The 26,750-nt window shown below is 35.2% G+C and overlaps 4 protein-coding genes across 4 annotated transcripts in view; all 4 read left to right on the plus strand.

Moving 5' to 3' along the window:
* The window catches only part of LOC135685775 (E3 ubiquitin-protein ligase listerin-like), a 27,012-nt gene extending 16,692 nt beyond the window's left edge, over nucleotides 1-10,320 (plus strand). Inside the window, exons 18-26 of the mRNA XM_065201844.2 lie at nucleotides 261-372; nucleotides 1,239-1,418; nucleotides 2,702-2,987; nucleotides 3,831-3,908; nucleotides 4,361-4,680; nucleotides 5,489-5,624; nucleotides 5,924-6,206; nucleotides 7,850-8,017; nucleotides 8,623-10,320. Of these exons, the coding sequence (XP_065057916.2) occupies nucleotides 261-372; nucleotides 1,239-1,418; nucleotides 2,702-2,987; nucleotides 3,831-3,908; nucleotides 4,361-4,680; nucleotides 5,489-5,624; nucleotides 5,924-6,206; nucleotides 7,850-8,017; nucleotides 8,623-8,682 (1,623 nt within the window). The 3' untranslated portion in view covers nucleotides 8,683-10,320. The remainder of the gene's footprint in view (nucleotides 1-260; nucleotides 373-1,238; nucleotides 1,419-2,701; nucleotides 2,988-3,830; nucleotides 3,909-4,360; nucleotides 4,681-5,488; nucleotides 5,625-5,923; nucleotides 6,207-7,849; nucleotides 8,018-8,622) is intronic.
* On the plus strand, nucleotides 10,181-14,285 carry LOC135685774 (SH3 domain-binding glutamic acid-rich-like protein 3). Its single transcript, XM_065201843.2, has 3 exons — nucleotides 10,181-10,320; nucleotides 12,793-12,960; nucleotides 13,883-14,285. Exons 1-3 carry the CDS (start codon nucleotides 10,267-10,269, stop codon nucleotides 13,946-13,948), a joined length of 288 nt encoding a protein of 95 aa, XP_065057915.1. The 5' UTR covers nucleotides 10,181-10,266; the 3' UTR covers nucleotides 13,949-14,285.
* A 152-nt stretch (nucleotides 14,286-14,437) lies between these two features.
* Nucleotides 14,438-20,809, plus strand: LOC148958460 (uncharacterized). Its single transcript, XM_089112733.1, has 3 exons — nucleotides 14,438-17,390; nucleotides 18,244-18,409; nucleotides 19,445-20,809. The coding sequence occupies exons 1-3, from the start codon at nucleotides 17,371-17,373 to the stop codon at nucleotides 19,571-19,573; spliced, it is 315 nt and encodes a 104-aa protein (XP_088968859.1). The 5' UTR covers nucleotides 14,438-17,370; the 3' UTR covers nucleotides 19,574-20,809.
* Nucleotides 20,810-22,729: 1,920 nt separating this feature from the next.
* LOC135685778 (uncharacterized) lies at nucleotides 22,730-26,667 on the plus strand. Its single transcript, XM_089112830.1, has 3 exons — nucleotides 22,730-23,159; nucleotides 24,808-24,949; nucleotides 25,476-26,667. Exons 2-3 carry the CDS (start codon nucleotides 24,824-24,826, stop codon nucleotides 25,689-25,691), a joined length of 342 nt encoding a protein of 113 aa, XP_088968956.1. The 5' UTR covers nucleotides 22,730-23,159; nucleotides 24,808-24,823; the 3' UTR covers nucleotides 25,692-26,667.
* The last annotated feature ends 83 nt before the right edge of the window (nucleotides 26,668-26,750 follow it).

The following is a 26,750-nucleotide window of genomic DNA, read 5'->3' on the forward strand; positions in this document are numbered from 1 at the left end:
CAAATACAATTTACTTTCTGGTTTTAGAGTGAATAGTTTCAAATTTCTAAAGGTTTACGATAGTTCTTTAATTGGTCAACTAATTTTAAAACGTTTTTTGGCAAAGATTTTAGCCACGTTTGCTACTTGTGTACATGATTTATTTTAAACAATCTTTTGGTGGTACAAAACTTGTAAATGGCTTGAAAAAAGCAAACATTTAGTAAACTAAAGCTTTTCGTCTGACACTCTTCAGAGTATGATTTATTTTCTTTACCTAGACTTGTGAAGACAATGCAGACACAATGACGGAATCCTCCCGCTTCTCAATATTTTCATTTTGGGCCTTCAACCTTTGCTCATCTGTAAGCAGGGCTTTTGAAATAGCGATCGGTAAGTCTTTTTGACAAACGGAAAAAGGTTGATGCAATTCTATAATTTTAAGGGCTGTAGTGAATTCGTCTTTTTAATTCTCGTATCAACGATAATTTTTGTGAATCGATGTCCTAAAATCTTTTACAGTGTTTCCTTGATCGTTGTTCCCAAAAATGGGTCAGAGAATAGGAAAACAAGTGTCCGTTGTTAAGTTAATATGAAGTGATAAATTGGAGCTGCTTCATCTTAAAACGGGGGGGGGGGGTGGTGATGTTTTTACTATCTTGTGAGAAATTTTCCCAAAACGAACCCTAAACAAAGGGACATCAAAATTTATGATGCATCCTGTTCCACCTTTAATTAATGATGCACTTGGCAACTATCACCTTGAACAAATGCTGATTGTAACGGGGATCCTGTACTTGCGGCCGAAACAATAGTCCCTTTTGGCCAGCTTGCATTTAAGAATTTTGATGCTGATAATATCTCTTACAGGCTTTTTCTAACACTGTGTTAATGAGAGAACTCATCATTTTAAACTTTCCGATTCATTTTTACGGTAGTTAGAGCACGAAGTAGCTCAAAACTTTTGGAAATATATATTGATACTGATCTGCTCTTTTACATTTAAATGAATTTAATGAAAATTACTGTTTGCCGGTCTGTCATAAAGTGCTCGATGCCGTAAAGGAGAGCTGTACACGCTATTTGGTGTATACAATAGAACGGTTCTAAGTTGTTACCCCGAGTTTCACGCTTAATGCCATCCACAGTTGCCTGATGATCGCATTAAGCGTGAAACTCGGAGTAGCAACTTAGAACTGTCCTATTGTATTTACCAAATAGCGTATTAATATATATAATTTTTCTTATTGACTTTTCAGGAACAGACGGTAACGCTGAGACCCCTACATTGATATCAAAGACTTCTTGGACCATTGACGCTGAATGGAGTGAGAAACATCAAGGGCGGTTGGTGGAAGACGATTTATTGACGGAATGGCAAGAATTCTTTACACCAGCGATATTTAAAGGAGTTTACTGTTTATATCAACATTTTTCAGGTAATTTTTCAGCACTTTCGTTGCTAATTCTTACTACAAAAGTTTGATTTGTGATAATGAGTGGATTTATGTCAATAATCTGCAACCTAAAATAGGGAAAGGTAGAACCTTGTTGTAATTTGAAGTAAAAGAAACTGTTTTCTGGCTCCTGGAAAACGTCTTCATAGCCCTGTTTGTGACCTAGAAGGATTTTCTTTTTTTTCTATTCGGTATGAAAACTTACAATAATAAATTACCTAGAAAAGTACGTACGAACTACTAGACTACATTACAAGGACGGAACCCAGGAGGAGCAATATAACATGACTGTCTCCTGGCATATGACATGTATCTAAATATAACTAATAATAAAACTGTAACACTACATATACATATGCTAAATTATAATAATACATACATAGTAAAATATAACAAGATACACATATACGGTAAATACTTAAGCCATCACACTGGACGCCATTGGAAAACGGGATTTTTCTGGAAGACTTAGGTAAGTTCATGAAATCCGCGTCTTCAGAATCTAAAGAGGATTTCCAATCTACATATCAGAATCCAAAGAGGATTTCCAATCTACATATCAGAATCTAAAGAGGATTTCCAATCTACATATCAGAATTTAAAGAAGATTCCCAATATTTGAAAAAGATAGCCCTTGACATTAGCAAAAAACACATTGAGATTGCATCTCAGAGAAGGAAGGCGTTTTCAACGTCTTTTATGGCACATTTTAGCTTGTCAACTAATTTTCTTCATGGCATATAAGTCTGTGATTCATATTTATCTTAAAAAGGCGTGGCCAACATCTCCCACAGTTTAATGTGTATAATAAAAGCAATGCCTTTTGCACCTCAGCTATCCAATGCTGTTTCAAACCAGGACGATACTACATAACTGGTAGCGTAGTTTTACTTTTGCATAATCTGACGTGTTTAATAAAGACAGCGAAGAAAGGCGATGCATTTTGATACCCTCACTTTCCTGTCAGAGAAAATGGATAGGTCAGCTTGAGTTGTTCCCTCGCTCCGTATTTTGTCTCCGCCTGCCTGCTGTTATATTAGCTAATTCCGTCCTGCAACTATATTTGACCCTTAGTTGCTTTAGGACAATTGCCTTGCCAGAGACTGCTAGATTAATCACGTTCACAAAGTGACATATATGACTTATATTGGCTAATCTGTATATAGACGTAGTCACCTTAGGATCATTGCTTTACTTGCCAGGTGCTGCTAGATTATTTCATTTTTACGTTGAAAAAGTGTCTTATGTACATTTCCTTTCGGCAGCCAAATCTTCAACCACAAGCAGCGAAGTGCCGCCGTATCTCCTGAACGCTGTGTGCAATGCGTTAATTCGGATGCCATCCACGTTGCTTGTTGATATTCTTCTCGACACTAAAACTGTGGAAGAAAAGCTTCGCCAAGGCAGTGATGTAGACCCTTCGCAACCTGAAGGACGATCGTTGAATGACTCTCAAGCAGAAGTTATCAATAAAATGTTTTGCATGTTTATCGATCAACTCAAATCGGAGGTTTGCTGCCTGCAAGTTACTGCTTATGCCCTCCTTTGCAAGTAGGTTCTGTTCATTTCTCTACCAACTGTTTTCTATTCTGCATTTTCTTATTGAGGCCATTTTTGCTTAATTTTAAAGTTTAAGCATTAAGTTTAGTTTTAGCAATAAGTAAAGTTTAGGAATCAATAAGTTGTCAAATTTGCCAATATCATTTCATGTTTTAAAATAGATCCATTGAATTTTTCAGGTCTTTCCAGAAATTTTGCAAGTTAAATGTTATTAACAAATTAATCTTTGACATCTTTTGAAAATAATATTCTCTTGAAAAATTATTTTCATTTTGTACTCTGTTTGATTGCCCATATCAGTAGTTCTCTCCATATCATATTTCAGACAAATTTGTTCTGTAGCCATCGCCTTTTTCCATATTTTACTAAGTTGTAGTAAGTTGTCAAAATTGTGTAAATGAATAATGTGATTTCTGGTTTAAAGATATTTCTATCGAAAATTTGTCAGGTTTTTTCAGGGTTTTACACGTTATTCAACGACATTATTACACGTTTGATGTTATTAACACGGTTATATTTGACACCTTTTGAACGGAACATTATCTGAATTTTTTTTTCTTTTTTCGCACTGTCTGGCTACCCATCTCCAGATTTGTTCTGTAGCCATCGCCTTTTTCCACATTTTACCCTCACCTTCTTGTACAAGAGATTATGACATATCTTATTGTCTATGGCAAAAAACTTTGAATATAAAAGTTCTATAAAGAGTTTAAGTGGTTTGGCTTTGCTTGGTTGCCTAATATATGTCCATTGATTACAATATACTCTCCCCCTTTCTTATTAAATCCATTTTATAGCCTCTTAATGATGTTAAATTTTCCTTTTAAATCAAAGGCTAATGCTAGTTGCGCGATCAGCTGTGCTTTCAATGACAAGTGAATCTATGGAAGAGGACGAATACGAGGCTGTTCGGTATGAAATATTTTCCATATAACTTTTTATCAATGATGGCTGCATTTTGAGAGCCATGCTATATTCTGCAGGTGTAACCTAAGGAGTGTATTGCAAGACCAGAGATTCTGATAGGAAAGAATAGACCTTAGAGTTTTAAAAGCAATGCGGGCACAAAATCAAGAAAATGAAAAATAGCGGAACCCTGAGCTTTCCTTTGTTTGTTTCATACGTTTTTTGCATGAGTGTTAAATAGGTCAAATTTTAAACAACACAATGAAAACTATCATTGATAATTTAATTGTTTCATTTGAAGTGTTCGATTTTGTTTTTGTGTGCTGGCTGTACCAGTGCCTTCAATTCACTTCAATTCGCTAAGTTCTTCTACTGTATCTCCGTGACGCTTAATGTACTTTCATTTTCCTTTTTCTCTTATTATTTTAAGTCACACAAATCTTTATTCTTTTCGAAAGCTGTATTCCTGATAAACAGCATGAAGTGTTGGTATTTTGCCAAAAGAGGCTGCTGGAATACATAGACGATACATCACTGGGTTTTGGATCATACGTAATAGAGTCACCTCAAAGGACACTTTCACATTGCTATTTAGCATTTCTGTTATCTTGGCAAATTACCCTCACTCAATTTCGAGATGCTGAGCCTGACAAAAGGGCTGGGTATGCGAATTTCTTCCGCCAACGAAACATGACTGGTCCGTTGCTGAAGATTCTATACAGTATCCTCCCTCATGACAAAGGAAATCTGTTGAATGCAGAGCCAGTCTTTATCGAAGGTAGGAAAATGCTTCCCCCCCCTTGTGAAAATTCCCTGTCAATTGAAAGCCCCCATTGACAGCTGCAAAAAACATACAAAGAGTTTCTTCGCGATATCTCCTCTTCATGTTCATAATCTTGTATTTGTAGAAGTATTTGTGAACTAGGGGATTACATCATATTCTACACGATCTGGGATTGGCCCCTGAAACCTTCAACTTAAAATGATTTGAAAAAGAACATTGTTAAATTCTGATTAGCTGAATTTACATAAATAGGAAATTTCAAGTTATTCTGCAAGTGAAGGCATCATGACTTTGTATTTAAGAAATTTGGTGCTGTAAAACAGATCGATGGTTATGAGAATTTTGAAATATTGTAAAATAGAAACATTTCATTTTGAAAATAGCTCTTAACTTGGATTTGTAACATACAAACATTTTTATTCATCACGAGAAACATTTTAATGAAAAGAGTTTGAATATATGAATTATTCTGTAATCACGTTTTTAAGATTCATCATCAATCTTTTTGATCCATTATAAACTAGTTAGACAGGTTTGTTTAATATGTTGATCAAATGAAAATCACCCTTTTCTCAAATTTTAATCATTTTTGTACATTATATTATGTAACAATGGGCTTCCCCCTACTTTTTTACACAGTGTTTTATTGACCTCCCTTTTTTCTGCATTTGTGACTTTCCTGCGCTTGCAATTCTCATTAGAAATCAGATTTCCTATTGAGCTATTGCTGTGAACTTATCTTCCAATTCTGTAGACTCCCCCACCCACATTCAAACATTCCATATTTTATTTTCACCTTTAGGTGGTGAATTGACTCTACACAATTTGAGACAGTGCGCATTTCATGTCTACTTGTCAGCTCTTGAGTGCATACCTGCAGTGATTAGGTCCTGGTGCAACAACAACCTTGACAAGAAAAGTGCTATCATATTGGAAAGGTACAGGGTGCATGATAATTATTGAATATAGAACGATAATTGTTGAGTAAGAGTTGATGTTCGAGTTGTTCTCTAATCTGTTTAAAGGCTCCATATTCCTTTTGATTAGATAGTTTTACCCAGTATTTTCTGCCTTAAGACTTCGCAATATCGGTTTCCCTTTATCCAAAATGTCAGAATGTTGTCATGAGCTGTAACATATCACCTGAATACTGGGCTGTAATGAAATGCTAGTGCTCAAAGTTTTGCTTAAATCATTTTACCTAACCTAATGCTATAACCAATTCTTTCTGGCTTAGATTCACAACCGCTTTCGCATCACCCATACTCTGCAGTCGTGAAATCGAACAGGTTTCTAAGTCCTCCAAAACATTTACCAACATGGCAATCAAGACGAGGCCAGCTGCAAGAGAGGTTGTCGCGTTGTATACAGTAGAGGAGATTTCCATGGAATTGGTTGTGAAGATGTCACAGAGTCACCCAATAGGAACTGTTGCTGTTGACTGTGGAAAAAGAGTAGGAGTGTCTAGTGCGCAGTGGAGACAGTGGATGCTACAACTTACAATGTTTCTTACCCAGCAAGTAGGTTTCCTGTTTGCATATTTTGCTTTGTGTACTCAGTTAAGTACAAAACCCGTGTAAAGGGGCAATTTTGTAGAAAGACGAAAACCTGAAGAACCAGTATACATATACAAAATGTTTGTAGAAGTATGTACAAAATTTTACATTAATAAACATCCTCTATGCAGTTGCTATGAAGTTAGATATCTAACGGTGATCAGTATGATATAACCATATTTCGCTTACACTTTTCCGGAGGTGCAACCTTTTTCTTCTTGGTGTAATGCAAACAATTTTTAATGGCCCTCAGGATCCCCTGGAAATAACAAACCGTTTACAAACCGAAACTAAGCTCGAGATCTGTTAAATAATATCTGCCTTTACGGCAATGAGCACATTATGACAGCCGTAAACAGTAATCATCATTAAGCTCAAGATTTATACAGTTTTTCAACGTGAAACAGACTGAAAATCTATGCTAAGTGAGAACCTCCATGGGGCGTTCAATAGACCTTTCCCCTAATTACGTCATGACGCAATGCATCCTGGTACTTGTAGTTAAACTCGTTCCGACGCCAATTTGACAGCGAGCAACGATATGATAAAGCCTAGGCCAAACGAACGAAAAAATGCAAAATATTGGACCAAGGGGAAAATGCTTCTAGTACTATATAGTTGTGATTTCAGAAGGGGCTTTGAGGTGCCAGTTACGGTTGTGCCATTATGTGGCAAAAAGTGGGAAAATGTTCAAAACTGGATGCATAAAGACTGTTTCCCGAAATCTTTTGAAGCACAGCTTGGTTTAAAGCCATTTACAAGGGTTATCCACTGGTGGGATTGGTTTTGAAGTTTTAAACCAATTTACAAGATTATACTACATCTGAGTGTAAAATTATTCACTGCTTGAAGACTAAAATCCCATCAAACCCATCAAAGATTTGCCATAGATATAACCCCTTCTTTGGGGCAGGGGGGACAAGGATTATCTGTCAGCACAAGAAGAGCTCAAGACAAATTTCTGCAGTGCAGTTAAACAAAGAACTTCATCATTCTTGGCAGGGTGCTGCATATTTTTCTATCAGTTTTGAAGCAGATCTTCATTAACTCTGAGTAAATTGTTTGTAATCTAACTCTGAGTATATTCAACTTTTTTGCCACCATTGATTCAGCAGAAGTAGCTATTTAATTGTATCTAAAAAATTAAATTCATTGTATAATTATGAACATTAAAATCTCACAACAAATCACAAGCAAATTTCAGCACCAGGCTGCCAAAATCCATTTTTTCCTGTGTATAGATGAAAAGTTCTTGTTTTAGCTATTAAAAGAATCAAACATTTCCCTTTTGTACTTGTATGTTCTCATCGAGAGATTAAAGAACTGACACTAAATTAATGCCTCTTTGTTTGCTTCTTGCACCTCCGAACCACCATAATTTCTTAACATTTAACTGCCGTTTCTGAAATGTGTTTCCTGATCAGGATCATTTCGTGCATAGCTGCTGCTACAGAAGGTTTTTTGTGAGTAGCACTTGCGTTGTCGTGTACTACCTTGAGACTGGCTCATCAGAGAATCCTATTTTTGATGCTTGCAGGACATTGTGGTCTTAATTTAAGTTTTGCAATTAAAGGCTAGTTTTCTCATTGCTATTACCTTCAATTTAGAATGGAACGATTGTCGATGGCCTGTCCTTGTGGAAGAGAAACGTTGATAAGAAGTTTGAAGGCGTAGAAGAATGTATGATTTGTTTCTCTGTTGTTCACGGAACAAACTACCAGCTACCAACAATCACATGTCGAGTCTGTAAAAAGAAATACCATTCCGCCTGTCTGGTAGGTACTAGTTAATAGAATCACGTGATTTGTCTCAGCCAATCCAACTAACGTAACTGTAGCTCTTAAGGAGACCAGGTGCTCGACTTGCTTTATTGTCAAGAAGAAACCTTGCACTCAAATACAACATATTCTGTCTTCACCATTCACCCTTTTATTGATATGTTTCATATATTTCGCTTTATGTCTGTGTGTTTGTTTAATTTCCATTGTTATTAAGAGAAACCTGGATGTATTCTCCTATTTACCTTGGAGAAATGTTGTGTAAAATATGCTTGATTGCTGAAGTAATTAAGTAAAGCATTTCAAATTCTTGAAAATTTTATTGATCTTTGATGATTTATTGAATATTTTTAAAGGTATGTTACAATATCATTAAACATTAAAACAGAAAAAATCATTCAGTTTAAAGTGCAGTTTTCAAGAAGATGCTGTACTTTTTTATCGATTTTGGGCTTACCTAATACACCTTTCTATCTTTCTCACTTTCTTTCATTTCTCTTTTTGCAAGAAATACTAAGGTTTTTTCATTGTTTGGAATTGATATGACAGCTAATTGATAAGAATGAAAATCTTTGAAAATACAATTTTCTCTTCTCTTTCAGTATAAATGGTTCAGCACAAGCAACAAGTCTACTTGCCCACTCTGTAGAAATTCTTTCTAATATCTCTCGAAAAGACGTAAGAAGCTGAACTGCCACAAAGTTTTATGCTGATGCTCAACAGAGATCGACAATGCACGAGTCACCTTGTGCACCAAAGTACGTGGACATTTAGAAAATTGTAAACAACACAAAACAAACGACAATCGTATCTATAAAATCGTATATTATAACTATAATTTTACCTATGCGAGTACCCATCTTATATAATGAAACATACTTGTGTTCTACTTGTTTCTCAGTCATTACGTCATTTGACAAAAATTGACAACCAGAGAGTGGTTTTCTGCCTTTTTTTCCGACACTCCTGCCTTTGGGTGTCAAACCTAATATATGAGCTTTTCCAGTGATCTGCACTTCAGTCACCTAGATGTTGGGGCTTCGATCGTTAGCTCTTCAATCAGCTGTTCTTCATCAGGTTGCCTTCGATATCATACTCAAAAGACAATTCAAAGAAATTGACAATGCAAGAAGAGTAATCGAGGAAGCATGTAAACGTTGTGAAGGAAAAAAATAGATAGTCATATCGCTAAAGCCGCAAGATTTAGATCCACTTATAAGCCCCTATATCCGGATGAAAGCGCATGCGCCTTTTAGATGAGGTGCGCCTATAAGCGGGGTAATAGGGTAGTGTCTTCCTGTAACATCTTTACACTTGAAACGTTTTATGAAAATACGAGCCTAAAAACGGACAAAAATTTAGCAATAAGTTTATAACAAGCATAGACTGCTTTTAACGACACACCTTTCTTAACACTGTGTCTTTTGCTAATGAGATGAAAAGCCAATTCCGGATTTACCGTTCCTGAAGGCTCTTAAGCTTTTCTTTTCTGATAAAATTAATTGGCGTCGAGAAGATGGTAAAATGTTGTTATGTAAGCTCCAGATGATCGTACCAGGTGCTGTTACATACACGTTGTCTCTTAACTGGTCTTAGTGAAGTTTTGCCACGCCTAGGAGCAATTGGTAGGCGTATGTTTCTAACTGTTTTTCCATGACAACGAAGAACCATAACACCAAAAGATGAGGTTACGATATTTGCAAATTGCTTTAATTATACGGGTTTCTGTCAGTTTGTAGAAATCCACTGTATATATTAAAAACGTTATCTAACCCTTCGACGTAAGAGTGTATTAGGGTGGAAAATAGCACATTGTCTGTTGACCACATCCAACGCCGCATACCCAATTCAATAACTCACGCTACGCCACTGTGAGCATGTACAGTATGCATGACTGTTTGTGACATAGCTTTATATGTTAGTAACTTTAAATTTTGGGTAGGCTATATCATTATTGAAAATTTTCAACACACCCAAAACGAATTAAAAACCATTTCATGAAAAGGTGATAAAGTGCATAAGGGTGGAAAAAACCCCTTGCGGTCCGTGGATACTATCTCTTTGGAGGACTGGCACATTGTCTTTTTTTGCGGCAAGACCAAAGGGTTTTTCCCACGCATGGCATAGGGATACAAGAGGTATAAAACTGCAAGTAGGCTTGTCCATTGCAATCGAACGAGATAAGCTAACTAGCAGCAGCATTAGTTTTATAGTTTTCACTAAAAATACATCAACATTTTTGCATCATGATGTCTCAGAAAATAACTCTGTACTTTTCCACCATCTCAAGCAACCAAAACGTGAGTATTTTTCTATTTTCTTGTAGCATTAAGCAACGCCTAGGCCTATTGCAGCAACGTAGGGTTTGACCCATTACATTGTTAGCGACTACAGTAATTGTGCAGCTTTCTGCGATGCTTAAAATATGAATAAAAGGATCAATTTCAACTGAAAAGGAAGTTTTAGATTCTATTAGTTAAAAATTTTGTCCCAACAGATACTTATTTTCACTTCTCGCTGTTGGTGTGCTTCATTTGCAGTTTTTGCCAAAGGAAAAGGCCCGTCCAGTCAGTAAGGGTCTATTGCAGCTCACAATAACTTCAATTTCACGCAACCTGAAATAATAGATTCTATGTTATTCTAGTTGAACCACAAGAGTTTGCGGGGGTTTGCATCATTTTGTTACAGACTTGCAGCACCGCCCATTTCGTTTCCGTGTTAAAAATTGTTTATTTCTCCTCGTGCCATTTCTTTTCACCTTCGAAAATGTATCAGTTACTATTTGTTCGACCGTTAAACAGGGAATTTGTAATGAATGTTATAACAGAGGCTGTAAATGAACAAAGCGCATATCTTTTTTTTACTTTGTCGCTGGCATATTTTTTTACGTTGTTCTCGTAGTCGTACGAGAACAAATATGGCGGTATTTGGTTTTTTGTAGATGTTCTGCGCTAAAAATGTCTGTTCATCGTTGTACTTGAACATCATAAGCTTTAACGCGTTTTAGCGACAGTAGAGTAAATTAAAAACCTGGTAAAATTGTTTTTTAAGTAACATTGCCCGCTGCCAACTGTGCTTAAGGAGTTCTTTCTCTCAAGGAAATACCTGTTATTGATCCTATATTGAAAACAATTTCATAGGTTTTCTCACGTTTTATCTGCATTCCATGCTCAATATCAAAGTCTTTGATCTTTCCTCTATAACAGAGTAACTGCATGCTAGATTAAGTAGAATTTGCTCAGTCGATTTAAAAAGGCAAGACACTTAAGGATTTAATTCCATTGTCTTTACACAAATCCTAACCTATCTCAAAGAAAAAATTAGGCTTAAGGCTCAATTGGTTGCTTTGAACATATTATTTCAATTTTCTTTATGAAGTAAGTGAAGTGTTCTTCACTCTATAAACTTGTTTTGCTCCTATAAACTTGCTTGGAACTTGTTTGGCCTAATCTGTTTCTTTATTAGAGGATACTTGGCTGCATTATTCAGTTCAGTATTGATCATGAACAAGGAGACTTTGTGTTTCTACTGAGGATAACTGTTTTGTTTTTGTATTCTGATGTGGTCCAACTGTTATCAAGAATGACATTCCTTCACATAGTTTCCCTAGGCATACAGTCTTTTGTTTGGACATTGTGAAGCTATTTTGTTCAAAATACATCACTTCTAAAGATGAGATGAAATTGTTATTACCTTGAAAATTTTATGGATCATGTTTGATACTCTTAAAAGTTACACTTTGAAACAGTCAAGGCAGAAAGAAGTTGTAAATTCTAAAATTTGGTATACATTTTTCCTAATTTTTAAATCAGTGAAACAAGAAGCATTTCATGAATATAAGCAAATTGCTTTCAATCAGTTACATTCAAATGCTGCAATTATCATTATTGCTTGATTAAAGGATGAAATTTATAATTTATAATTGTTAAAGATGAAAAAGATTCCATAAATCAAGAGATAGCTCTAGAGAAAACACAGTGTTAGCTTTTACAAACTTTATCACTTGGATATGATAGTGAGTGTTTTTCACATGTAAATAGATGCCAGTTAGTCATTAGCCTAGAATTGCTGGTATTTGTCAGTTCAAGAGTCATTAGCCTAGAATTGCTGGTATTTGTCAGTTCAAGAGTTTCCATGCAACACACCTTAAATAATTGCCAGTTATTTTGTTTCTATGAGCACTAACCACTCTCTTTGTTTCTAAGATAAGGCTTTAAGAATGTCTTATTTGATTATAATATCTTTGTTTGGGGATATAAAACACTGAATGGAATGGTGAGGTCATTGTGATATTTGAATCTGTGTTTAGAAAGCAAATAATTTCTGTGTCCAAGTAGCAAATTTTATTTTGATGGTTTTTGGGTACGAAAGCTACTACGAGTGTCAATATTTGTTTATATTTTTGTTATATCATAAGGAGGTTGTTAAATTCCAGATTCACACAAGTAATTGAAAGACCCATGGAGATTTATTAATTAGATTGAGTAAAAATTCTGAAGCACAATTTTGCTCTTCAGCTAATCCTGTTTGTTCGTTTTTGTTACATAGACTGGGTGTTAATAAAATATGCTAAATTATGCTAATAACTAAGCATAATCTAATAAGCCTTTGATGGATTCTTAAACAAAATGAAAGATTTCTAATAAAATCAGGCAAGGTCAATGGTATATTTCAGGTTTTCTGTATGTAATAATCACTTCATATTTTAAGCTAAATATATATATAATTATTATTTATCTTACTCTTATGGTATATAATGTATTTTAATGCAGATAAAAAAGGCACAACAGAGAATACAAATGGTGCTTGATGGAAAGGGCATAAGCTATGAAATTGTTGACATTGCTTCATCTGTAGAGGACAAAACTAAAATGAGGGAAATTGTTGGTGATGACACTGCACTACCACCTCAAATTATCAATGATGGAAACTACTGTGGTGTATGTATCAGCTGTATCAGATTGTACTTCATTTTTTAAAGCATTTTCTGGAAAAAATGTTTAGCAAAGCATCAAATGTTCTTTTTATATTTAAGACAATTGAGTTTTATTTTTCCAGTTTTCAGCAAATTTATTTTTCATCATGGGATCTTTAATAGCAGTCTATTACTATTATATGTATGTTTGAATTGTCAGACTGCAGCCAGTTTAACATGCCATCCCACCTTTCAAGTCATTTTTCCAAATGTAAAACTTTTTGGTGGCTGTTCAGTTCTCTTTTTTCTTAGGGCAAACCTGTTTTAGTTTGCAGTAGAATTGTTCGGTTTGCAGCAAAACGTCACGCAAATAGCATTTTCTGAAATATCCCAGTGCCAATTGAGTCATTCCATATGAAATCATCAGATTTTTTACATAATTGTAACCTACTATCTCAGAATTAACTGAATTTGATATCAATGGTTGGTATTATTGAAAAACAAAATTTCCCAAAATTTGAGGTCAATTTCTTAAGCGCGGTTCCAAAGTTATGACAAATTAAAATAATCATTGAAATGGGCGTGGCCCACCCTGGTTTTTGCACTTAAAAAAACAATCCGTATTCAAAAGACAGTTTAACAATTTCTATGTACACTGTGATTTTAGATCAGCTGTATTTAGTTATTAAAAGTCAAATTGTTAAGAAAGTCAGCATGCATGAAAGTATACTCTTTGCTGAATAATACCATTCCTTATTTTCTGATTGTAGGATTGTCGATTCTGTGAATAGCAATATTGCTTAATTTCCCTACACATTAATCATACAGCAGAATCATGAAAAAATACTTTATATTTTTTTTACAATGATATAATGCCAAATTGTCATCCTGTTGAGTACACAATGCTTAATTTGTTCCTTGATTTTTCTCCATCTTTACTTCAACAGGACTTTGAAGCCTTTGATGCAGCAGTAGAGAATGAAGAGTTGGAGCAGTTTCTCAAAATGAAGTAAAGCACTACTATAAAAGGGAATATTTGAGAGATGAAAGATATTTCAACACAGAATAACATTTATTTTGGTCTTAAACCTTTGCACTTTTGATTCCTTGTAAATTGACAAATTGACTAGAAAAACTATCAATTCTAAAGAAAACAAGCGATTCTCTTTACATCCCAAATGTAATGCATTGCTTTGAATGAACTTTATCAGACTTTGCAACCAACACAAGATGTTCACAAAAAGCCAAGAATCAGAGATGTGATTTTGCCTAGACTAAGTTTTGTAGAATATATGTTACTAAACAGTTTCTGAATCTAAGTTTTCCCATGAAAGTCAGTCAATGTCCTTATTTTTCTTCTCCTCTTTGAATTTTTTTCTTCATATTTTGTCAGTTAATTGTTTTCTGCATTGATGCAACAAGTTAGTCACTCTTTCTAAATATAAGAAAATTCATGATTTGATCAGATCAGTGAAATGTTGTTTCAGAGCCAACAATACATTGTCAGGGACTATGAAGAAGGCTGGTGGAAACAAAAGGCACTAAAATACCTCTCAAGGCAGGCACAGTGGAGCGTTGAGAAAAGTGGGGGGTCTATAAAAGTGGGGGGGGGGGGGTAAACCACAAAAAAGGGGGCTTGAATGATGATTCACTGGCTAATATTTTGTATTTTTGGTAGAAAGGGGGGGCTAAAGCCCTGTAAGCCCCCCTGCTTTGTGGTGCCTGCAAAGACCCTCACCTTACATCACAATTATTTCTGAAGACTTCTCCAGAGCATATCTGTATTGCCCAGAGGGAGGATAAACAATTCTATGGACTCTGTGTTATTTAGATTTCATTGACTCTGAATGAACCACAGTAGAAAACCTCATTTTTGCACTTTGATCACTTATCAACTATTATCTTATTCCATTTTCAGTCATTCCATATATAACATTTGAAGTATTTGTTATAAATTAACAAATCTGCTTGAAGAATAAGTCTATTTCTTGTATGTTCACTGTTTTATTTTGAAACTTGTGCATTCTTTAAAATCTCTTTCAGAACCTTTTTCCAGTTATTTTGCTGGGGACATAAAACCCCTTATTAACTGGTTACCTTTCTGAGTCTTTCTTCGTTTATCAAAGTTTACTGTTGGGAAGAATAATTTCAAAGCATAAGATATTTAAATTTCGAAAACTAATTTTCATTCTAGCTAATTCTATTCCAAAAAAATGCAAATAAGGGGTTAGAGATCCAACTATATTAAGAAACTAAACAGAAAATTGAAGCCTAATCTTAAGTTAATTTTAAGATTTTCGAGCAGTTTCTTAACGATGAGAGTGACCAGTACTAGGATTTCTTGATTTTAGCGGTTTCTTAAAAATATTAATGTACCAACCTGAAGAAATGAAGAGCCGAGAGGCTGCTTAGATGCGTTGACTATTCGCCGCACCTGCCCCCCCCCCCCCTGCAAACTAAGACTATACTGTATGTGGTTAAGAAGCTTTATCGTTTCAAACTTTTAAGCGCTTTAAAACCGTATTTTACAGTTAAATGTGTTGTCTATCTAACGGGCTTTAGCTACAAGCTTCAGATTGGAAACCCACAATTTTGTTTTGGCAACCCGTTGATAAAATGACTATTATGTTCACGATTTTGTTTGCCAAAGTTGTAATGACTGTCATGATAAAGCGTTCATTTTATACTACTACTACTAAGACGTCACACGCAGTTAATACTGCACGACGCGTCTCACTTTGGCCTCCCAATGCCACGCCAGTTCTTTCTATCCTGTGTCAGTTCAGATAACGTTTGTGCTTCTTTTGAGAGATCCAGTTTAATTCCGATGCTGGCCAAATCTTGCCTTACTGTCTGCATCCAAGTCGTCTTTGGTCTTCCTTGTGGCCGTTTTACTTTAATGAGATATTCATCAAGGGTTTTCCTTACTGGTGTTTCTGGATGCAAGCGCATGAGATGTCCTAGCCATGTTAGTCTCCTTTTTCTTATCATTTCACCCCATGGTTCACATTTCGTTATAAAATAGAGCTCGTTGTTGGGAATATTTCTTTGCCAGTGACTTCCTAGGATCTTTTTTAGATGTCTACGATGTTTATTTTATGCCAAGTATAAAACCGTTCCACCCCTTAACTAATTCCATTCGCTTAAGAAACGATCTAAGATATTTTTGAAATCCTTTTTTGTTCATGTAAAACCTATGTATTTCATGAAACCAAGTAGAGTTGCATTTCTACTTGGGTCAATCAGACGTTGTCGAGAGCTTTTGGCCAGGCTCTCGACTTTCTGCTCGACCTTTGTGAATCAATGCATGCGCAATATGCAGCATCTGAAGTTTGCCCGCCACAGTTGTGTCTGTTTTGTGATTTCTTCGGATTTCGGACTTTTGGTTCGAAAAATTTTAGAATGGAAATTTGCAGTGCGCCGACTTCGCTTTCAGACTGCAATATCTACAACAAAGAAGGACAGATTAGTAGCCCTTCAATCAGCGACGAAGAGGAACCCAAGGGCTTTGACGATGAAGCCAAGAACAATTTAATGGTGCTAGCAGCAAAAAATTATAATCACTAGCGAAAAGCTCCTAACTCAAGCCTCATTTTTGAAAAGTCGAGTGAAGAGTTGAGTGAAAATCGAGAGCGTTTGGTCACCCCTCTTTAAATAGCAATACATCGCTTGATGAAAAAGCACCATATTTGACAAAGCAACACAGTGGCCTAAGCCATCTGCCAATCATCTTTTGGCCAATCAGTAACCGTATTTGTTGTATCGCGCTTATTGATTGGCCAAGTTTTTTAATTATCAGTGGCTTAAAAACACTTTAGCATCTCTCTATTGCCTATAATGAAGAAAAGTGCTTGTGCCGTTTTCGCTGTCCTTGTGTGTTTTTGATATTGCATATTTGCTGTTTCTTTGTCTTTCTACTTTTGTTTCTGGTGGCGTTACTTAATGCTGTAGCAATATTCACGATAATTTCATGTTAATTCATCAAATATGGTAAAATACTCACATTGGGTAAGTAATGAGGACCTAGCTACTTGTTTGCCTCTCTTTTGCACTTGTAATGTGTTGGAGAAGCAGCAAAAGTGATTTTCAGTACCAGTATGTAAATTATTCATAAATAAAGAGTCAGTATATAACTATGCTACATTTGGTTGAATCTGTTGGTTTCTTGAAAGGAGGTTGGTTACTTACAGAAGTACATTTATACGTAAGTATATTTAAAAGTAGGCTTCACCATGGTTATCTTTACACCTAGTCTACATGTTTTGTATATTACCAATATCAAGAAGTTACTTTATATTCTTATGTTACCACATTCCAGCTTATTCAATAAACCATTATTTTCCAGAGAAATTAAATATGGGAACAAGACTACTCCTGCAATCATGTCTTCTCTTGCTCTCAATAACCTGGATTGGATGTGTTCCCGTTAAAGAAAATGTGGTTGGTCATTCTAAGGTAAAATGGAAATCGTTGGCTTTTTGTCGTGTCATTTTCAAAGTGTCATTGCCTGGGATGATCTTTCTTTCTATCATGCCTCGCTCCATCGTATTCCATTCAATATCCCCCCCCCACTCCCCCCTAAACTACACCAACAAAAAACACAGCAGATAGGAGCGTTTTATTCTTTATCGTCTCCTTCATTACATATAACTGGCCCATGCCGATAGTATTTTTTCAATACTGTGAATTCTCGAATTAATTCGGTGGGGGTTCATTAATTTAGGCAGTTATTAGACAGATGTTTTTTCAATGGAGGGGACCTTATATGAGGCAAAGACCGAAATACAACTTTTTGGCTGAGGGGGGGCAGCTCTGATAAATAAGTGTAAAAACGGCCAGCTCTTACAAAATAGAAGTATTTCACTTATACTACTTAGGTTTTTGGGGGGGGGGTCAGGCCCCTACGGCCCTGCGGTACCTCGGTTCTTGATGTGAGGAGTATAAAGATCATCTGATGGGAGGCTTATAAAGATCATCTCTAAAGTTGCGATACAAATAACTAATTTTAGTCTTTTCATTCGCCAATGATTATACCCCCGCGAGGTTTATTAAAGCGCAAAAATTGGCATGTGGAGGGCTTGTTTCACGGTGGAGACTTAAAACTTTTCACTGTCAGGGTGAGGCTTATACGAAAGAGGGGGTAATTCAAGGATTTACGGTACATGCTGCTATTGACATAAAATATCAGCTTGCTTCTTCCTTGTTGAGAACTTTTTTTCATTCAATGTAATTCCACACATCAAATCAATTTTAATGCAACAAAGCTTTCTTGGCAAATTGTATGGAAACTTCTCTTTTCATTTCATAGCGAGAAGATTGTGGAAATTTTGAGACATGTTCCAGCCATTCAGATTGCAGCCCCGGTTGCGATCTTTCTTGCAATGAGTATTTCGGTATCTGCGAGCCACGCCGTACTAATCAAAACCCGCAATTGCTTATTAAAAGAGCACCATTTTCATCAAAATTTAAAAGAGGTAAGGAGATTTTTTTTGCAAAATTTCATTTGTGCTCTCTTTGTTATAACAGTCAAATGAAAATCGTTCTTATGTCTACTGTTTCTGAAACCTATTTTCAACGTAGAAGCCATATAGAAAGCTTATTGTTGTTCTAAGTAACTCATACGATACTTTTATGATAAAGCTTAATTTTTCCCTTACGACGCCCCTACAACGAATGCATGTATCATTCATGCACATAGGTGTAGTTAAACTATGGTAATACAGATCATCTATAACCAGATTGGCAGACTCAAGTACCGAAGCGTTAAAACCTAAAAACAGGTGCTAGTCATGGGTAAAACAACATAAACACCTATTTACGAAACCAAAAGAGACTTTTGAGTTGGCTTTGGAGAATCGGACTACTGTAAATATTGTCAACAAGAAACAAACTTAAATAGCAATGTATAGCAAAAAATATTGTATAGCAATGTATTAATGGAATAAATGTAGATGAAATGTTATTCTATATCTAGTTGTGTGAGAACTATGTACTCGGGAGCAGGGGTGCTGTCCTGAAAAGTTTGGAAGGGGGGCTGTGTTGTAGGCAAATTCAAGGGCCACAGCCATCACCACACCCTTACCACACCCAATATACTTGCATTTGTTTTAAAACTCTCCGTTGTGTGTCAAAATCATTCAAACAGTGCGATGACACAAAAAGAATGATAAGAAACTGCTCATTCATGAGAAATTTATAACATAATAGAGGGTTGCCAACACAGAATTCGTCTAGCTAGACATGGACTAACTTGTTAAGGGAGGGCTTAACCTCCTTAAATCTTTCTGAATTTTTACAAGGGGGGTTGAGCCCCCCTGAGTCCCCCTCCACGGCACGACTGCTCGGGGGCTATTGCTAAAAGACATTTGTAATCTTTGCACAGAACACTTAAAATCGTATAAAGAGCTGGAGGTAGCTCGAGAGCCTTGAGTTTGAAACCCCTGATTTCTAGAACTCCTGTTGCCTAAGATTTTTTTGTTTATTCTCACTTTAAATCTTCTAACTTGCAGGAAAGAAGCCTCGATTGCATAAGAGCAACCAAAAAGGAAGATCGTCATTTTGAAAATCTTGAACAACAGCATCTTCATCTTTTTAAGCTACTGTCTTTATTGACTTTAATAATCATAAATTTGATGTAAACATGACATTGCCTATCATATCTTAAAGAAAATGTAATCTAATATTGTATCTTTTCAATGAATATCTAATCATTTTTGCTCATTTTGCTCTTTAAATGATAGTTTGTTGGTGTATGTATAAAGAAAACAATTAATCTTGCGAGTAATAATAAATAGGTATCAAAACACAGTGTAAACACGATTGCTTATTGTCATTGATAAAGTTTTTCAATTGAAAAGTTTTGTGTTTTTTAAAGAGCAATGCTTGAAAGACTTTAAAAGAGCTCAATCATCTTGTAAAAAGTGGGGGGCCGTGGCTCGCTCCACCCTTACCCCATCCCCAGGGGCTCTTCTTGGTTAGTCGACACACTCCATAGTATAATTTATTGTCTTCGGGCAGATATGGGTCAATTGTTGAGCAACATGTTCATGAGCAACAGGCAACCGACGTACTAAAGGGATATGTCATATGTCAATCAAAAATTGACCAATCAGTTAGTGTGATTCCACTCACACGCTTATTGATTGTCTAATATTGATTGACACTTTTATGTTTATCGATTGCCTTTAATATCTTTGACAAATGTTTTGGATCATGTACGTTTATAAATAAAAAAGAAGCGCACGTGCCCATATCTGAACTTGGAAGATTTCGTTGCGGGACTCTAGAAAATCCTTCTTTATATTCTGAAATTTTTATCACTTTTCTTGAGTTGATAAGATAGGCACTTTCATTTGCATTATCATCATTGTAAAGCTGACTCTGAGAGACCTTTTTGTGTACGAAGAATGAGTACACTATGTGGTGGTTCGCGGGGAACGCATACATATACCTATATTCTTCATCGTAGTGATATGACTTTCGCAAATTAGTGAAATTGCTTAGGTTTAATGACGCAATCTTTTTTGTATGCTGTCAATCAGTCTGTTTTGATTTGTTAAATGCAAACAGCTCGAAACCAATGACTTTTCCAACTTACTACTTCGAGTAAAATCAATCTGTTTGAAGTATGCACAGAATACGCTTAAAAAAATTCATGGATTTGGCAGATGTAAATAACAAGTTAAAATGGCTAACGTACAATAAATATCAATATACACCTGCATAAAAAGAGAAATACCAAAACAAATTTCAAATAAATGTACGAACCTATAGATAACCAAATCCGTCGGAGGCTGAGAGGTCGTTTGAACGAGCTGTATAACACAGCTCCAAAATAGTCACTGTCCTATGTTTCTTCCAAAAGAGAGTCTTAGATGAAAAATCTCTGACCATCGCTCTTCTAGCAGCTCTTCTCTTTTTCCCCAATCATATAAATTTTTGCAAAACGGCCTGATAATGGTGTTAAAGTTTTCAAGAATGAGATAAACCAAAAATATACTGTAAAGCCTTGTAAGGATGACGCACTCTACATCAAAGACATGCGAGTTAATAATGTCAAAGTACACAAAACTCTGTCATTATAAATAAATCGAGATCAAGCTGTCTCTTCTGCTTTGTGGGCTCAGGGTAGATTTTGTACAAAGTTCATTGTTGTTTAATAAAAGGCTAAACAATTTGTAATACAAAACAGATGTATTGTTTGTAAGGTGCAGATGTATTTTTCACCTGGAGAAACAAAAATCCTCTCTCTGTTGTTTGAATTTATGTACAATTCTCTAGATCTGAAAGTACAGAAAATGAAATCTGATCTTAGTGAATAAATGGATACTAAAGCGAAGTTGTTCCGCAAGGATTGATTTTAAGGCCATTGTTTTTTAACTAATATACTATAGCAATAAAAACATTTCTTTAACTATATGACAACAAAATCTGTCAATCAAGTGATAATCTGGATTAGTTTGACTAATATAAAATATAAACCGTTCTGCAATAGTTTGAGTTTCATTTGTGGCTTAAATACTTCCTAGTGATAAATTTTTGGCTTAAATACCTCTTTAATTTATTTTAGCATAGATAAAAATATGAACCCATCTGCATCAAGTGGAGCCAAGATTCAAATCAATGGCTGCGTTATCAATAAATGAAAGTGCAAGTTTAGAGCCTTTAGAAGTAATGTTTGATCGTCAACTGTTATAATGAAAACATTAGCAAATTAAGTCAAATAAGGGAATTTCAATTGAAAATAAATCATTTATTTTCTCATCTTTTGAACATCATCCACTTGTTTATATGCTTTTATACGAGAATGTGTTTAGTTGTGTATAAAAAAATAGCCCTATCAACATGAAAGGGCAGTGAGCATATCTTGGCATGATCATTAGTCCACTCTTAATAACAATTACAACATTTAGCTGTTGTGAAAAGATCATTGTATCTTGAATCGGAACACACGAAACGTTAAATGTTTTAAATCCACATCTAGAGTTTAAAAGTGATGACATCGAAAAAATAAACTTTTCGAATTGTTCGTGTCTGACCAGGTTATCTGAAAGAATAAACATTACGTAAATTAAAATGTGCAAAATCAGCGAAATTTGCTACATATTGCTTGATTTCTGTTCAGATGATCACCAGATTTTCCCCATCCAACCACTGTAACATCGCTTTGGCTCTTAACTTCATGAACCAGGCCAAAATAACAGTAATTCTTTAGCAAAATGAGTTAATTTCGGTAACAACATTCTTGGTAATTTGTAACCGAGTATTGATTCTACTACTGATTACTGATTACTGATTACTGATTACTGATTACTGATTACTGATTACTGATTACCGATTACCGATTACTGATAGCTAATTACTGATTACTAATTATTGATTACTGATTACTGATTACTGATTACTGATTACTGATTACTCATTACTGATTACTGATTACTGATTACTGATTACTGATTACTGATTACTGATTACTGATTACTGATTACTGATTACTGGTAGTAGTGATTACTGATTCAAAACAACGGAGTTGTTATTCAAGATGTATGGATAAGATATTTTATCAAACCATACCACCTTGTCACAGGAATATTATAGGTTGCCCTTTTTTGTTTTCAATATTTCAACTAAACTTGTAACCTGATCATGCATTAGTAATTATGATTATGTTTTTTTAATATCATTGCAGTACAGAAACACTGATTTCGAGACAATAGTTTTTTAGTGCCTTCCTAGAATTTTCGCATAAAATATTTTGAATGTTGTAATTTGAGAAAGCCAGTGATAATCAATGCATTGTAAGATCGATAGCCTCATAATCAACACAAGCGCATGGATGTCACATTTAATGCATTAATGCTGTTCAAACTAACCCGAAACATCCACGCAAAATAGTTCTTCTGACACGTTTAAGCTACTACAGGTGGGTAAGTGAAAACTAAATAATTTTAAGTGTCACTAATTGCTGTATACTTAAATGAAATTTTTGGATGTGCTTTCCAATATCACGAGTTACATACACATCGGCCACGTGTCAAACTGTTAGAACAAACATCTCTATCGTTTAATGTGTGTGCATAAATGTTACGGTTATTATTAGATACTGACTTAAATTGTTATCAGGTCTTAATAATTAATGAACATATGTTTATTTAAAGGAAAATGATGATGACTGTTAGAAGCTAAGATAAGCTGCGAGGAGCATCAAGCAAAGAAATAAAGAAGGTGAGTGAAATTTTTAGTTAAGTTTTACTCTGACATCTTTTATTTTTCTGATATTCACAAATACGCTACAATACTGAATAAGAAGCATCATATCTGAAAATAACGTTGTATAACGTTATTATCCGGCTACACCTTTTTGTTTATTTAGGAAAAAGGAAACAGGCAAAATGCCCTTGTGCGTCTTGCGGTAAACGTTCCTCTAAAATATCTTCCCCTCAAACTATTGATGCGTTGCCATTAATGAGTTGCATCCTTCAAGAATGAGATGGAACCCGTATTCCCGTTTCTTTTGACTCTAAGATTGGATAAAAAAAACATAAATTGCTATTTTGAGCTTATTGGCAATTGGTGAAATGCTTCGTAAGCTTTAAAAGTCGATAAAAAACATAGCGCCATGCATGCACTGTAGTTTTTTTTAACATTTAAAGGTCTTTTAACATTATAACTAACAGACAATCGCTTTTTCCTAGTGACTTTCCTTTTTTTAAGACGATGGGCTATTGCTTGGTTTATGAAAGAACTTGACCCCGCAAGTGAAGTCCCCAGAAAAGCCGTAACAATAAACAACAGAAAGGTGTTATCGCAACCTGTTATTCTAGAACAGCATTGCGTAAGTTATTTGAATGGGCTGCATTTCGAACAAATGCGCCAAGTAGAAATAAACAATGCAAACAAAATATACAGCTGTTTATCTCTCTCTAATTAGAAACCACCGAGTTAAGTAATCTTTGAACGAGACGTCTGTGGTGTTAGGTATTCCGTAAGATTACGTATATTTGATTCTACAGGTTGCTTGCAGATGCAGCTTATTTAGCACAAAATGTAGTATCATTCCCAACACATAATTTTTAACTAAGCAAAAGTTATCATTTGTTGTATCAAACATTGCCAATCTGTAAAATGCAAAAATCTATGAACAGCAAACGGAACATGTCATGTAAAAGTTGGATAGGGACCCTAGGACTGCGTAAGCGGGGGATAAGGACCAAAAATTCGAAAAATGTACTCAAAACCATACAATGAATAGCCTTACACGTTTCTTTTAGTTTCTTTTGCTGTACAAATCCTTTCAGCCTCTCAAGTCCGTACTTTGTCTCTGAATAGTACAGATCGCAATCAACTAACGAAGATCAACTACGCTTTAGATTGAATCCTTTTAGACCAATCGGTAACCAGTAAACCCTTGCACTTTTTCTATAAGAGACTTCCACTATAAGCCTGTCAAAAAATGTTCATTGTACTTGTTTGGAAAGGGAAACATTGCTAATTCACCCTTCCCGGAGGCCATTATTTTTTATTCTTTTGAAAGGAGTGGATATTCATCTAGAGAAATGTAGGTCTTATGACGACTTTTGTATTGGACGACTGAATGCAGCTGATCTTGATGATAGGCAGGTAGGGTATTACGTCCAAAATATAATTTCATATAATATAATTCCTCGTCATATATTTTCCTCGATGTGTTTTGAAAACGAAGGAATTTGTTTTAAGAGTTCTCCACGGAAAAATATAGTGACGTTTGGTCTATAATTGCAGCGAAAATCTAGCAAAACTGGAATTGGGGTATAACTATAGTCTTGTTTTGCAATATCTTACTGATACATCCTTGCCATGACATAATATAATCCCGAGATAACATATTCTTCAGGAAAGCAACATTCATCATGGTTTCTGAAACACTCCTGAAAACCAGTTTTTTATTAATGTTCATTGGATATGCCATCTCTGTCCCTGTAACTACAGAAAAAGCTGACGATCGAGAAAACGAAGTGTCGATTGACTTTCAGAAGGTTAGTTGCCGTTTAAAACCAATCTATTAATCTTTATAACGTTTCTTTTTCCATCCTGGTACTTCAAATGATGTTTTTCTTCAGAAACATAGACTTGGAAACAGATAAGCGCTGTGAAAACCCGGACCAACGATCGTACGAGTAAAGCCCAATACGAAGCTGCTTCTTAATAGCATTTTTACATGTTCTACGCGAAAGCCTTTAACGACCTTTGTGAAAGGTCCATAAGACTCCTCCCCCTTTGGCCTCTTGATATTGATTCGAGAAACACTGACCACAATCTGCAATCCTTAATATAATTGAAGCAAAGAGAAGCCATTGGTTGGATTCCAGAGCTAGCTATTATTTTGATATAAATTTCCCTTCACAACAGAGCTTACTTCGATTGTCTCTCTCTATTGAAAAAGATTTCATCGATAGTACTTTGTCCGAATATTTTACAATATTTTCTCTTGAATGGTAAGAAATCCTAGCTGAATCCCTTTACTACAACTTCCATTGTATATTGTGTATTTGTGTATTTCAGAGATCATCTGAATGCCCCATACTTTGCACTGACTACTTCAGTTATCTTCAATGCAAAAGTTGCTCTATGAGTTGTAACCAAATTACCCACATATGTGAACACAAAATCAAAGAGGTTCCCATGAAGATAATCAAAAAGCTGCCTGGGGACACTGCCGAGGACACAGAAGATAATGAAGTATCCGAAGACTCTTTCATAATAGATACGGAGAAATAGAGAAAGAAAAACGATTAAAGGCCTACAAGTGACTATAGAAAACAGCTATTTCTTGTATTTTAAACTTGCGCTAGTTATGCACACCTTTCGCTAGAAATTATAACTCCACGTTTATTATAACTCATTAATTTGTAACACGGTTTTAAGGAAATGACCTTGAGCTTCATAGGGGCTCAAAAATACCAATTCTAAGATTCTCGCAAATCATGTGTGTGTATTGTTTTAATCGTTTATCTCAGAAAAATAAGTTTGTACGTTTCTGATAATAAAAGCTCGCTATTATTTTCTTGCGTTTAGTTCTGATCCGATATTGTTGTAAAAGTTATCATTTTGTTTTAATTATCAGACTTATAAAAATTTCATATAATATATAGAATGACTTTAACTTATCCCTAGTAACTTTGTTAGTTAGTGTATCTATAAGAAATCTTACATTTTTTTTGTTAGAAGAAGTGTTCGGTTTTCACCAAGAATTTATGTATCATAACGCATGTTGAATTCTGAGAAACAGAAATTTTTTTTTGACGTTGACAACTTCAATTGAGATTTGATTCTTACATTATGTTCCTTTTACAATTTTTCTTGTAAGTACTGTTATAAAAGAATATCCGTGTATACTTTATTCGCAAAAAATGCTGATATCACATTGATATCACATGTAGTATCACATTGCGTTAATTTAGAATTCAATCAGAACCAATCTTGAATTTGCCTAGAAATCCGATGCATAACTTCTTCTTTGTGATAATGCAACAATCAATGGAAAAGGCTAAAAACAATTATACGTTCATATGGGAGAAGCTCTCATACTTTCTGTGAAGGATGTGAGACATGTCGATACATAAAAACAACAATAATCACGTTATGTTAATCAAAGATTTATCACATTTCAAGAACCGTTTGTTACGGCTGCAGTCCATCTACGCAATAGCTGAACGCGTTTGCAGCTCCTGTGACCTCTTTATTGTGAGAAAACCCTGTTTGTTATGGATGAAAGGTTAACCTTGGGTGTTTCTTTACCAAAGCCTTTAAATGTCCTGCAAACGGCATCTTTTTGTT

Source organism: Rhopilema esculentum, chromosome 15, assembly GCF_057945365.1.
Source record: "Rhopilema esculentum isolate cy_ngs chromosome 15, ASM5794536v1, whole genome shotgun sequence".
Lineage (NCBI taxonomy): Eukaryota > Metazoa > Cnidaria > Scyphozoa > Rhizostomeae > Rhizostomatidae > Rhopilema > Rhopilema esculentum.

What these genes read in the sequence shown, in the direction of transcription:
- LOC135685774 (XM_065201843.2), top strand. Translation starts at nt 10,267, where the DNA reads ATGATGTCTCAGAAAATAACTCTGTACTTTTCCACCATCTCAAGCAAC. An exon ending in CCATCTCAAGCAACCAAAAC is followed by an intron (nt 10,321 to 12,792) that starts GTGAGTATTTTT and finishes ATTTTAATGCAG; the next exon opens with ATAAAAAAGGCACAACAGAG. An exon ending in ATGATGGAAACTACTGTGGT is followed by an intron (nt 12,961 to 13,882) that starts GTATGTATCAGC and finishes TTACTTCAACAG; the next exon opens with GACTTTGAAGCCTTTGATGC.
- LOC148958460 (XM_089112733.1), top strand. Translation starts at nt 17,371, where the DNA reads ATGTGGTTGGTCATTCTAAG. An exon ending in ATGTGGTTGGTCATTCTAAG is followed by an intron (nt 17,391 to 18,243) that starts GTAAAATGGAAA and finishes TTCATTTCATAG; the next exon opens with CGAGAAGATTGTGGAAATTT. An exon ending in TTCATCAAAATTTAAAAGAG is followed by an intron (nt 18,410 to 19,444) that starts GTAAGGAGATTT and finishes TCTAACTTGCAG; the next exon opens with GAAAGAAGCCTCGATTGCAT.
- LOC135685778 (XM_089112830.1), top strand. Translation starts at nt 24,824, where the DNA reads ATGGTTTCTGAAACACTCCTGAAAACCAGTTTTTTATTAATGTTCATT. An exon ending in TGTCGATTGACTTTCAGAAG is followed by an intron (nt 24,950 to 25,475) that starts GTTAGTTGCCGT and finishes TGTGTATTTCAG; the next exon opens with AGATCATCTGAATGCCCCAT.